The sequence below is a fragment of the Schistocerca gregaria genome, chromosome 5 (assembly GCF_023897955.1).
Source record: "Schistocerca gregaria isolate iqSchGreg1 chromosome 5, iqSchGreg1.2, whole genome shotgun sequence".
Lineage (NCBI taxonomy): Eukaryota > Metazoa > Arthropoda > Insecta > Orthoptera > Acrididae > Schistocerca > Schistocerca gregaria.
In genome coordinates, this window is record NC_064924.1 from 600,175,503 (window position 1) to 600,188,614 (window position 13,112).

At 39.6% G+C, this 13,112-nt stretch overlaps 1 protein-coding gene across 1 annotated transcript in view; it reads left to right on the forward strand.

The window, feature by feature from the left end:
• The window catches only part of LOC126272485 (synaptic vesicle glycoprotein 2B-like), a 235,118-nt gene that overhangs the window by 148,913 nt on the left and 73,093 nt on the right, over positions 1–13,112 (forward strand). Inside the window, exons 6-7 of the mRNA XM_049975371.1 lie at positions 957–1,201; positions 9,136–9,314. Coding sequence (XP_049831328.1) covers positions 957–1,201; positions 9,136–9,314 — 424 coding nt within the window. The remainder of the gene's footprint in view (positions 1–956; positions 1,202–9,135; positions 9,315–13,112) is intronic.

The following is a 13,112-nucleotide window of genomic DNA, read 5'->3' on the forward strand; positions in this document are numbered from 1 at the left end:
TGCCAGGTAATGGAGCACTCAGTGCCCACCATGTATTGTATTGTGCCTGCAGTCATAAGATAAATAGAACACACTTTAGAAACAGGCATCCCTGATTTTGAGATGCAACTGCAAATAAATAAGGTACCAGGTCTGGATGGAAGCCCAGTTCAGTTTTTTACAATGAGTACTGCTTGGCATGTAGGTGTATTTATGAATCTCAAGTGATATTTTTCTGGTTGGTGAGTTTTTCAAGAATTTATTGCATTGTAATATATTGAAGCTGTCATACATCTGGAAATATAAATTAAGTTACTGAGCACTTTGATAATTTTGTGATTTTAATTGTTCTGGTTACATACTCTTAACGAAACTAATTTTAGGGAAATATGCCACTTATTAATGTGTCTTATCATTCCATTTGTGTATGGGGTATGAGAAGAAAGAAGAATGATTGCTTACAAGCCCTTGGGCATATTCTCTATTTCTTTAAAATTGAATTTAAGTAATGGACTCTATCTGATGAAATCAGCTCTTAAGAAAGAGCCTGTCTGTCTCCCAACATCTACATCTACATGGATACTCTGCTGCAAATCACGCTTAAGTGCCTGGTAGATGTCTGATATTTATAATGGTTTCTGATGTTTACACTTAAGCCATTTTTTTATTTTTCTGTCTGCAGTGTAAGTTTCCAGTACAGTTAAATCATTCAGCATCAGTTATATGCATCTTCAGTGCTATGTAAGATTAAAAATTAGATGAGCCTGAAGAGTAATATTTTTCCATTTTTGTTTCTAAATATTGTTTCAGTTTTATTTTATTTTTCAGCAAGTGGTATTTTTCTGAATATTGTAATACTTGACATAGCTCATACTCTTATGAGAATCCAGTATTTTTTTCTGTTCAATTGAGCATATTCTGCCACCATTGTAATGTATTTTTGCACAATTAAATAATGTATATATATTTTGTTGCAGTTGTTGCTTGGCTCATAATTCCAATGTCCTGGTCAGTAACAATTTTTGGTGACTACATCACGTATAATTCCTGGAGAATGTTTGTTACTGTGGGCTCCTTTGCAAGTTTTTTAGCATCATTTCTCATTTATTTGTGCCCTGAATCTCCCAAGTTCTTAATGACAAAAGGTTCCATGGATGAAGCAATGCAAGCTTTCAGAACCATGTACAGGTTCAACACAGGAAAGAAACCAGAAACATATCCAGTATGTATGCACTACTTACTGTTTGAAAAGTGATCCAATAATTCAGTAACACAAAATGACCTACGTGAATATACTTTCCAGTGACATTATGTCTACATTTTATGTTGAAAAGAACAATAAATACTATGATACAGGGTAAGAGGAAGATAGCCTAAATGTGTTTTGAATAAATGATATAAACCACACACACTTACAGAGGCCTCATATAAACACAATAACAAAATGAAGCAAGAGATTATTCTAGTGATTCTTTCATTCATATTTAATATTTTAAGACAGATGCTGTATGTTTGGCATTAAATTTACATAAAAATAATAGCCCAAGTGAAAAACTAAGTGTTTATATTTTAATATGAAACATATTACTTGCTGTGAAACATAGGTAGATAACACTTTTCCAAGAACTCTGAAAAATTGATAAACGTATTATTGCCCAGATGGAGAGTATAACATCAATGCAATTACAACAAATCATTTACATTTGTTTAATTGTTGTGTGTGTTTTAGATGTGAAACAGTATACATCCTCAACCCAAAAATACGGAGACTTCTCACATTAATAATGAAATGTTTGTCATGGGGTATTAATGTATGTCTGTGCCATTTTCTAACCTTGATCTGTTCCTATTTGTGACAGTTTTCAAAGTTTCATAAAAAAGGTAACTTGGTGACAATGAATAACCAGTTTACTATAGACATACTTTTGTCTCTAGTCATAAGGTAAGAAATCATATAGTTCCTTCAAGACCTCATGGAAAGTGGCAGGCAGAAATGTTTTGAGCAGAGGAAGGAATGAAGGCAGTTGTGTAGGACTCAAATGGGTCTGAAATATATTTGGTAAATAGGCTGATTGGAAACATCATTTATCATATTCTGGAGTCATTCTGCATGTACATTGTCTACCTGTGGGAAGAAAACATCTGTGGTAAGCTGTGCATACACTGATTTGATACTTTTTTATGAAACTTTTTTCAGTGCAGAGACACAGTTTATGGTCCAGAGACAGTTCTATGCTAACATGCTAGGACAAATTATTCCATATGTAGTAATGTAAGCAGTCTAGTTTCTTTTGTGAAAAGCTATCACTGTGGTTGTTTGAAATACAGTGTGTGTTCAAAGTTTTATTTTACTTTAAACACAAAACAATAACTTTTATGTGAAATCAAACAAGGCAAAAATAGCCATAGCATAACAGTAAAAATAAGAATAGGTATAGATTGCTACTCACCACTCACCACATAGAGAGGATGTTTAGCAGCAGAAGTGAGCAATTGAAAGTAGACTCTGGGATATTAATAAGCTATCTAACAAAGTCTATCATGAGAAGAAGAACGTGCACACACACACACACACACACACACACACACACACACACACGCACACACACACACACACACACACACACACACAGGGTGAAGTGAAATTCGCACACTCGTTCTTCAAAGTGCAACTCCTCACATGCTGGCAATAAAAAAATATCTTTCACAAAATCTCATCTGGTGAGTACATTTGGCAAAAAAAGGATGTTAAAGAGTGGAAATCTAGCAACAGAGTAACACATGTGTAGTAACTATCTCTGTCTGCGCATATTAGTTGAGCTGCACAGTTGGTCAGTGGGTAGAGTTCTGGGTTAGAGGTCAATGGTTCAATCTTGAGTTGGGGCATATGTTTTTATTTGGTAAATGTCGTCCAGATGGTACAGTATCTGCCCCCTTCATCATCAACAGTGATTGCAGTGGTTCCTCTAGAAAAGATTTTCACTTACATACTACGATTATAGAAATGGAAGATTGGCCAGTTTGAAAAAAGCCCTTTCCACATTGTGTTGTTGTCTTCAGTCCTGAGACTGGTTTGATGCAGCTCTCCATGCTACTCTATCCTGTGCAAGCTGCTTCATTTCCCAGTACCTACTGCAACCTACATCCTTCTGAATCTGCTTAGTGTATTCATCTCTTGGTCTCCCTCTACGATATTTACCCTCCACGCTGCCCTCCAATACTAAATTTGTGATCCCTTGATGCCTCAAAACATGTCCTACCAAACGATCCCTTCTTCTAGTCAATTTGTGCCACAAACTTCTCTTCTCCCCAATCCTATTCAATACCTCCTCATTAGTTACATGATCTACCCATCTAATCTTCAGCATTCTTCTGTAGCACCACATTTCGAAAGCTTCTATTCTCTTCTTGTCCAAACTAGTTATCATCCATGTTTCACTTCCATACATGGCTACACTCCAAACAAATACTTTCAGAAACGACTTCCTGATACATAAATCTATATTCGATGTTAACAAATTTCTCTTCTTCCTTGCCATTGCCAGTCTACATTTTATATCCTCTCTACTTCGACCATCATCAGTTATTTTACTTCCTAAATAGCAAAACTCCTTTACTACTTTAAGTGTCTTATTTCCTAATCTAATTCCCTCAGCATCACCCGATTTAATTTGACTACATTCCATTATCCTCGTTTTGCTTTTGTTGATGTTCATCTTATATCCTCTTTTTCAAGACACTGTCCATTCTGTTCAACTGCTCTTCCAAGTCCTTTGCCGTCTCTGACAGAATTACAACGTCATCGGCGAACCTCAAAGTTTTTACTTCTTCTCCATGAATTTTAATACCTACTCCAAATTTTTCTTTTGTTTCCTTTACTGCTTGCTCAATATACAGATTGAATAACATCGGGGAGAGGCTACAACCCTGTCTCACTTCTTTCCCAACCACTGCTTCCCTTTCATGCCCCTCGACTCTAATAACTGCCATCTGGTTTCTGTACAAATTGTAAATAGCCTTTCGCTCCCTGTATTTTACCCCTGCCACCTTCAGAATTTGAAAGAGAGTATTCCAGTCAACATTGTCAAAAGCTTTCTCTAAGTCTACAAATGCTAGAATTGTAGGTTTGCCTTTTCTTAATCTTTCTTCCAAGATAATTCATAAGGTCAGTATTGCCTCACGTGTTCCAACATGTATACGGAATCCAAACTAAGCCTTCCCGAGGTCCGCAACAACCAGTTTTTCCATTCGTCTGTAAAGAATTCGTGTTAGTATTTTGCAGCTGTGACTTATTAAACTGATAGTTCGGTAATTTTCACATGTGTCAGCACCTGCTTTCTTTGGGATTGGAATTATTATATTCTTCTTGAAGTCTGAGGGTATTTCACCTGTTTCATACATCTTGCTCACCAGCTGGTAGAGTTTTGTCATGACTGGCTCTCCCAAGGCCATCAGTAGTTCTAATGGAATGTTGTCTACTCCGGGGGCCTTGTTTCGACTCAGGTCTTTCAGTGCTCTGTCAAACTCTTCACGCAGTATCTTACCTCCCATTTTGTCTTCATCTACATCCTCTTCCATTTCCATAATATTGTCCTCAAGTACATCGTCCTTGTATAAACCTTCTATATACTCCTTCCACCTGTCTGCCTTCCCTTCTTTGCTTAGAACTTGGTTGCCATCTGAGCTCTTGATATTGATACACGTGGTTCTCTTCTCTCCAAAGGTCTCTTTAATTTTCCTGTAGGCAGTATCTATCTTACCCCTAGTGAGATAAGCTTCTACATCCTTACATTTGTCCTCTAGCCATCCCTGCTTAGCCATTTTGCACTTTCTATCGATCTCATTTTTGAGACGTTTGTATTCCTTTTTGCCTGCTTCATTTACTGCATTTTTATATTTTCTCCTTTCATCAATTAAATTCAATATTTCTTCTGTTACTCAAGGATTTCTAGCAGCCCTCGTCTTTTGGGGCTAAGAAATGAAAGAGGAAGCCGTCTGGTAGAATTTTGCACAGAGCATAACTTAATCATAGGAACAAGACTTTTGGTCAGGTGAATACAGGGTTATAAACACAAAATCAAATAGGGGTAATGCAGGAGTGGGTTTAATAATGAATAATGAATAAAAAATAGGAGTGTGGGTAAGCTACTACAAACAGCATAGTGAGCGCATTATTGTGGCCCTACGGCACTGCGTAGGATCCTAAGGTCTTGGCGTGCATCCGTGCGTCGCTGCGGTCCGGTCCCAAGTCGACGGGCATGTGCACCTTCCGCCGACCACTGGCCACTGGCGACAACATCGATGTACTGTGGAGACCTCACGCCCCACGTGTTGAGCAATTAGGCGGTACATCCACCCGGCCTCCCACATGCCCACTATACGCCCTCGCTCAAAGTCCGTCAACTGCACATACGGTTCACGTCCACGCTGTCGCGGCATGCTACCAGTGTTAAAGACTGCGATGGAGCTCCGTATGCCACAGCAAACTGGCTGACACTGACGGCAGCGGTGCACAAATGCTACGCAGCTAGCGCCATTCGACGGCCAACACCGTGGTTCCTGGTGTGTCCGCTGTGCCGTGCATGTGATCATTGCTTGTACAGCCCTCTCGCAGTGTCCGGAGCAAGTATGGTGGGTCTGACACACTGGTGTCAATGTGTTCTTTTTTCCATTTCCAGGAGTGTATTTCTGCGCTTACCTTTTAATTATTGTCCATGGTCTCCTTTGAAGTACTCTCCTCCACAATTAATACACAGCTCCCAATGCCACTGCCGCTTCCAGAAGCAATCTTGGTATGCCCCTTGCTGGATTGCATGAAGTGCCATCTGCAAATCTTATTTCATCTCATCTATGGTTGCAATTCTTCATCTTCTCAATGGGGTTTTCAACTTTGGAAATAAAAAAAAGTCTAGAGGGGGAGATCTGGTGAGTACGGAGGATGAGGAAGCACAGTGAGTTTTGTTTTTTTGTGCAATAGTCATGCACCAACAGGGATGAATGTTTAGGTGCATTAGCATGATGCAAAAGAAATGAATTATCTTATCACATTTCAGGCTATTTCCTCCTCACTTTTTCTCACAGGCATTGCGACAAATCCTGTTAGTACAATAGATTAACAGTTTGTCCCTGTGGCATGAATTCATGATGAACTAACCCTTCAAAGTCAAAGAAAACTATCAGCATGGCCTTCACATTTGTCCTAACCTGACAAGATTTGTTTGGTCTTTGAGAACCTTTCCCAACCCAATGTGAAGATTGAATCTTGGTCTCAACTTCATAACTGCAGACCCAAGTCTCATCACCAGTTATGATTGTCTTATGGAACATCTTGTTTTCATTTGGCAATCCAAAAGCTCTTCACAGATTGCAAGGTGAAGGTCTTTCTGGTTTTGACTCATGAGCTGTGGGGTGAACTTCATGACAACATGATGCACTCCAATGTGCTGTGTCAGGATTTCATGATATGATCCAACTGAAATGTTACATTGTTCTGCAACTTCTCAGTCAGTCAGTCTCAAATTAGCATGCACAATTTGGTTGACTCACCTGACATGAGTGTCATCGGTAGATGTTGAGATGTTGAAGGGCATCCTGAATGAGGGTCCTCTTTAACTTCTGTCCAGCCATTTTTAAACCATGTGAACCATTTGTAGCATCAAGTTCGGCTTAAGCACTCATCCCATATGCTTTCTGCATCATTTGGTGTGTCTATGTAAAGGTTTTCTTGTATTTCATGCCCAATATAGTGCTGACATGCTGCTCCTCTAACTCTGCCATCTCAAAATTCACAAGCTGTGTGCTGCAACATTCTACTCAAGGTTACTGGAACAAAGGGCATGTTTCTGGGAGAGTTCCTACCTGAGCAATTTAAAAAAAAACTGTTGGTGGTGGGAAGAATTCAGAGGGCATGGACTGTGAAGCCATTATTGAAGTCAAGCACACCATGTTGTGCAGCATACCTGACAAATGGGCAGTCCAACTGTCTGTTGGTCACAGTTCGTCAGTAGTCATTCATGTGCTTAGGTAGCTTATTAGTGGTCAAGCCCACATAGAATGCCACACAGTGCTTGCAGTTGGTAGACTTTGTAGACTACATGGCTACTTTCCTAGGTGACCCTTCCTTTGATGGTGTAGGAAACGTTTGTGGCTGGACTGAGGTAAGTGGAAAGGGGGATGTATGAGACAAGTCTCGAAGCTAGGTCTTTTCAATGAATATGAGCTATGAGCCAAAGAATTGGAAGCAAGAGTGGAATAGGGATGGACAGGGGTATTCTGTAGTTCAGGTGTGTGGTGGAATACCACTGAGGAATAGGTGGAGAGGATAGAAAGAAGGATATTTTCCATTTCAGAGCATGGTGAAAGGTAGCTGAAACCCTTTAGGAGAATGTTATTCAGTTGCTCCAGTTCTGGGTGAACTTAGTCGTGGGAAGGGGGGAGGGGGCAGCTGCTCCTTTCTGGCTGATAAGTGGGTATGTGGGAGTTGACAGGTGACTGAGGAGACAAGGCATGGGAGCTCTGTTTTCTAGACAAGATGGGGAGGTAATTTAGGTCAGCGAAGGCCTCAGTGAGACCCTTCACCTATTTGGAGAGGTACTGCTCATCACTGTAGATGCAATGAACATGGCTAGGCTGTATAGAAGGAACTTCTTTGTGTGGGGTGGGTGTCAACTGTCAAAATGAAGCTGTTATTGGTGGTTGATAGGTTTGGTGTAGATGAGATATTGATGGAGCCATCCTTACGGTGGAGGTCATCCTCAAGAAAGGTGGCATGTTGAGCTGAGGAGGACCAGATGATGTGAATGGGGAAGAAAATGTTGAGGCTTTTGTGGAATATGGATAGGACATTCTCACTCTTGCTACAGACAATGGAAGTTTCATCAGTGAATCTGAACCAGGTGAGGGCTTTGGGATTCAGGGTGGCTAGGAACGATTCCTATGGGGCCCTGTGAGAAGTATGGCATAGGATGATGCAATATGTGTAAACATTGCTGCATTGTGGATTTGTTTGTAGTTGATGCCTCTGGAGGGAAGGTAAATGTGGGTGAGGTTCTAATTGCTCATGGTGACAAGGGAGGAGGTTGTAGGTTTGGAGTGAGTCAGGCATTGAAAAAGGTAGTTTTCAGTGGCAGCCCAGCCATAGGCAATGGGGATGTTGGTGTGGAGGGAGCTGGGATCATGAAGGTCAAACGAGAGCCAGGTGATAAAAGGAGAGTCAGTAGAGGATATTATTTGTGTCTTTTATGTCCAAAAGGTCCAAAAGAACAGACACTATTTTGATCCACCATCCACTATGAATTAATATGCAAAGGAGTTATAGACATTGGCTGTGAATGGACATTGATTTAAATCAAAGGGGACAGATAAAACATTTGTTCTGGATTAGGATTTGAACCCAGGCCTCCTGTATTCACTAAAAAGATATCACTCCTCTTAGGATTTATCAAAATGTTTTACTTCTTACTGTAGATTATTGCAGGTGTGAGCATATAAAATGTAATTACCATACCTACAAAGTGAAAACACAAGGGCTTAAAACAGGTTAGACAGCTCATAGCTCTTTCATTTTCTGTGCTTCATATACTTCCTAGGGTTGTTTTGCAGTTTATTGCAAACTGCATTTTATCATCTTTTCTTTAACTTACTTTGCTAAACCATTCATTTCAATTCCTTTTCTTCATTTTAAATCCTAAGCAAAGAATCTCTCTGTCTCTTTGTGTGCAATAACAGTGCAGGATATGTAAATTATATAAAGCTGAGTGTTGTAATGCAAGATTTTATCATCTTTTTTCTTTGGATTCCATTGCAGAAGTCTATTAGTAGTTAAATCATTCACAAACTATACTTGTGGCATCATTTGTAACAAACAGTACTTTCTGTGTCCACCTACCTGAAGGCCTCTGTGGCCACCTACCAAAAGGCCTTCTGAGTTAGACAATACAAACATACACACACACACACACACACACACACACACACACACACACACATATTCAGACAAACACAATTCACAGACACTTGACCACTATCTCTGGCTGCTGTGATTTCTGGCAGTATGCCTTGAAATGCAGTTTCCTTGCTGACACTATTTTAGTTTTTTTGTGTGGATATCCAATTGTACATAAGTATAACTTTCTAGTTTCAAAAATTATGTTTCAGGTTAAACAGCTGAAAGAAGAGGTGAAAACAGTAACTGAATTGTCATCTAGTGTTGACAGCAGGAAAGCAAACTGCTCATTAGTAAAAGTTGCCATGCATGAATCAAAGAGACTACTGCTGAAACCATTTCGAAGTAGGGCAGTGATGATTATGATAATCCAGTTCTCCACATTGCTTTGGTAAGTTAGAAATATTCTTTTAGACAGATTCAGTGAACTGACTTCAGTCTGAATCTGCACAGTCATGTTAGAATTAACTTCTTCAGGAATATTTTATGTTTGCCATGTACATTCATTTTGGTCATATTTTCAGTAAGCTGTATGTCTGCAAAGCATTACCTCTATGCTAAAGTAATACAGCAAATCAAGAATAATGTTGAGACAATGTTATTGTAGGAACACTACTGTCTTCATATAAAAATGTATGTAAATTATTGGTGTAATAATTTTCACTTTATTATACACAGTCGACAATCAGCATCTGAGCACATTAGCAAAAGAACAAGAACAAGACTCTCAAAGAGCATCTGAAGATAGAGAAACACTGCACTTGTTACATACTGAGCGAGTTATGCCATTCCTACACAGCCCCTTCCCCCTGCCCAAAGTGCAGAGAACCAGGTGTAAAGGGGAATTTGAATGTGACCTCATAACCAGCTCATGTGTGGATGGCTGGGTGAGGTGGGCATGTAACTGAAGTAGGTGATACAGTAGGTTCTGGGGCGTGGTGGTCAGAAGGTGCACCATTGGTAGGTCACAGTGGGCGAGGAGTTTGAAGTGTTGGTTCTGCTATTAACCTCATTGCTGCTGTTGGAAGTAAGTGGTAAAATCTGAGCAGGCTCAAGTCACTCAGTGGAGACTTTGGTTCACTTGCTGTTTTGGAAAGTATCCATTGTGTGTTCATCTTACCATAGAACCAGAAGGGTCCATAAAAGGGAGGTTGTAGTGGAGGGCTGACAAGATCCATGTAAAACATGATGTGAGAGCAGTCTGCTTGTGCCTTGTGCATGAAAACCAGGTGAGGTCCGTGGTGCGACACATAAGGGTGACATACCTGTGCTACATGTTCACACAGTTGTATCAGGCAAGAAAACTGTGACTCATCTAGTAGTAATAGTGAGTGGGCAAAGATATCTGCTGGGATGTGCAGAGGTTTGCTGTAGATCATCTCTGCTGATAAGAAACCAAGATCTGCTTTGAAGGCTGTGCATAGTCCTAGCAGAACCAGGGGCAGCACTTGAGTCTGAGTATCATTATGGCACATTTAGGGTGGCTTTTAAGTTGTAGTGCCATCTCCCAACCAAGCCATTGCTTGCTGTGTGGTAGCTTGTGGTACAATGGCACTAGAAACCATCCAATTCTGACAGTTCATTGAAAGTGTTGGACTCAAACTGTTGCCAGTGGTCTGTAGTAATATGAAGTGGACAACCGAAATATGCCAATCAAGTCTTGATGAACACCTTATGGTCATCTCAGCAGATATATCCGTGATCAAAACAGCCTCTGCACACCATTTGCATCTGTACAGCACCATGAATATTTATCTAATGCCTTCAGTTGGGGGTACAGGTGAAGTAGGTCAATGTGGACACTTTTGTATGCGTATGCTGTTGAATCTTGCTGTATTGGTACTGGAAGTTCACAAGAGTCCAGTCATGTGTATCTTTCCTGACTGAATGCCATACAAATTGATCAGTCATCTCTTTGAATGTGGTATTGGCCCCAGGTTGCATCAGATTGTAGATGTTGTTTGAAACTGTCTGTCGAAACTGGGACATGATATTACACCTTGATTTGTTTATAGGTACATTGTGCCACATACTTACTGTGCCACTGGGTGCAACCAACAGTTGGAGATGTAGGCTGGTGGAGGAGTCATTCAATAACATCTGAAGTTGTTGATCAGAAGACTGAGCACTGGCAAAGTCACTGTAGTTGAAAGCCGGCATCACACTGCTGACACAAGAAAAGTTGTCAGCTGTGAAGTTATTGGCACCATGAATGAAGTTATTGGCGCCATGAATGTGGCAGACATGTGTTGTAAACTGGGAATGAGAGCACTAGTCTTTGATCAAACTCATTATGAGTTTGTGGTCAGTGTAAATGGCGATGTAAATGTAGATCGAAAGATGGCAAAGGAGAATTGCCAAAACTGGTTATCTGTATCAATAAATGATTTTAGTGATCTTGGCAGCTGAAAATTTATTCATTGTACACACTACAACAAACTTCCCTCGCACTGATGACATCAGAAGTGTATAATAATGTTTTGATGTTGTCACAGATTTGGCACCGGGCAAAAATGTTTTCCAGTATTGCAAACCATGTATCTGGTTGGTCAGGCACAAATAACAAAATGCTTGTTTGCATACACAACATTGGAGGATCTGAGAGCTGGTGGGCAGAGAGGTTGTTACTCTTGTATGCAGTACCAACATGGGCAAAGGAATAGGGGACCCTGTAGCATGTAAATGTTGGGTTTGAAGTCGCCAGACACTGCTGTATGGCTGTGTGAAACATTATTCTGGGGATGCATCACTGTACCAAATGGCACAAATGGTGCAGATGTTCGCATAATGTCTGACTCAGATCAGCATGAAGTGCAGAATCCATTAGTTGAAATACAGGAGATGGGCATTGCAGAACCTCAGTTTCATGTTTATTGCACCGGATAGTGCTGTCGATGGCATGCAGTAGGCTATTTACTTCATTCATGATTGTAACGTGTCAGTGTGAGTGGCAGAAGATAATCTGTTCACAAGAACACAGTGTCTTCTTCAGGATCATCAATTATGCAGGAACGCTACTGCCTACATATGAAACAAATGAACGAATCATCAGTACGATAATTTTCACTTTGTTATAAACCCCAAACAAATCAACATCTGAACACATTAGAAATTAAAGAAGAATGGAATTCTCAAAGAGCATTAGAAGATAAAGAAACACTACATTTGTCATATATCAGTTAGTCAATTGTGTCACGCCCACATTATGATAAATCTCAGATTGGGTTAGTATCAAGTTTGTTGTGTAGTGTTACTGAGTTGTGTTCTTTGTGACAATGATATATCTTACAATAATAGGCATAGGTTTATTCTTTAGCAACACATTAGAAAAATGTTATTGTTCAATTTAGATTATTACTGTCATGTGCTTTCTTTGATATTCACGGACATTTCTACAGCTGAATATCACTGTCTTTTGCTTTTGTTCGAGTCAATGCTGTTAAGCTTATTTACAGTTAATATTTTTAGTAGAGTAATTTTACATTTAAATGTCATCTCTGCAAATCCATAACTGGTTGTAGGCCCAGGTTACTTGACTGCAAGAGTGACATTTTTTTGACCCGATGTAAGATGTATATTGTAAGCTGAAAAGTGCATGAATAATAAGTAATATAAAACTAATAATATGGCACATATGACTGCCACATGAAGATTACAAATTGTATCACTACTCACAAAAACAATACACAGGGATATGTGTCAAGAGAGATGCCACAGTTTCGAGTAATTAATGAAAACGATATTGTCGCTACCACTGAAGTGCCACACAGAGTATTGCTAGCAGTGGATGAAAAAGCAAGAGAAGACATACTTTTATCCATGAATCCACTAAGGCTGAAGTACCCATTAGGTATATCATATCATATCAATTTATAACTTATTCTATGGTCATTATTAACTGTCCCAAGAAGAAGGTATGATTCATTAGTGTTCCACAATTTTTGATATTTTAAATCTGACACTGCAGTAGTTGTCACTCGCAAGCCAATATAGAAGCAACAAAATCCATGCAGTTCACACATTTATTTAATATACAGGCTGACTTCTGAATTTTCCTTTGTGTGAGGCTGTATGTGCCAGATAAATCCAATTCAAAATTCTATATTCTAAGATTTTACTGTTTATGTTGTTTCTGAATAATCTTTAATTGATTGTGTCAATACTCATGAGTATCATGATATGTTGTGCA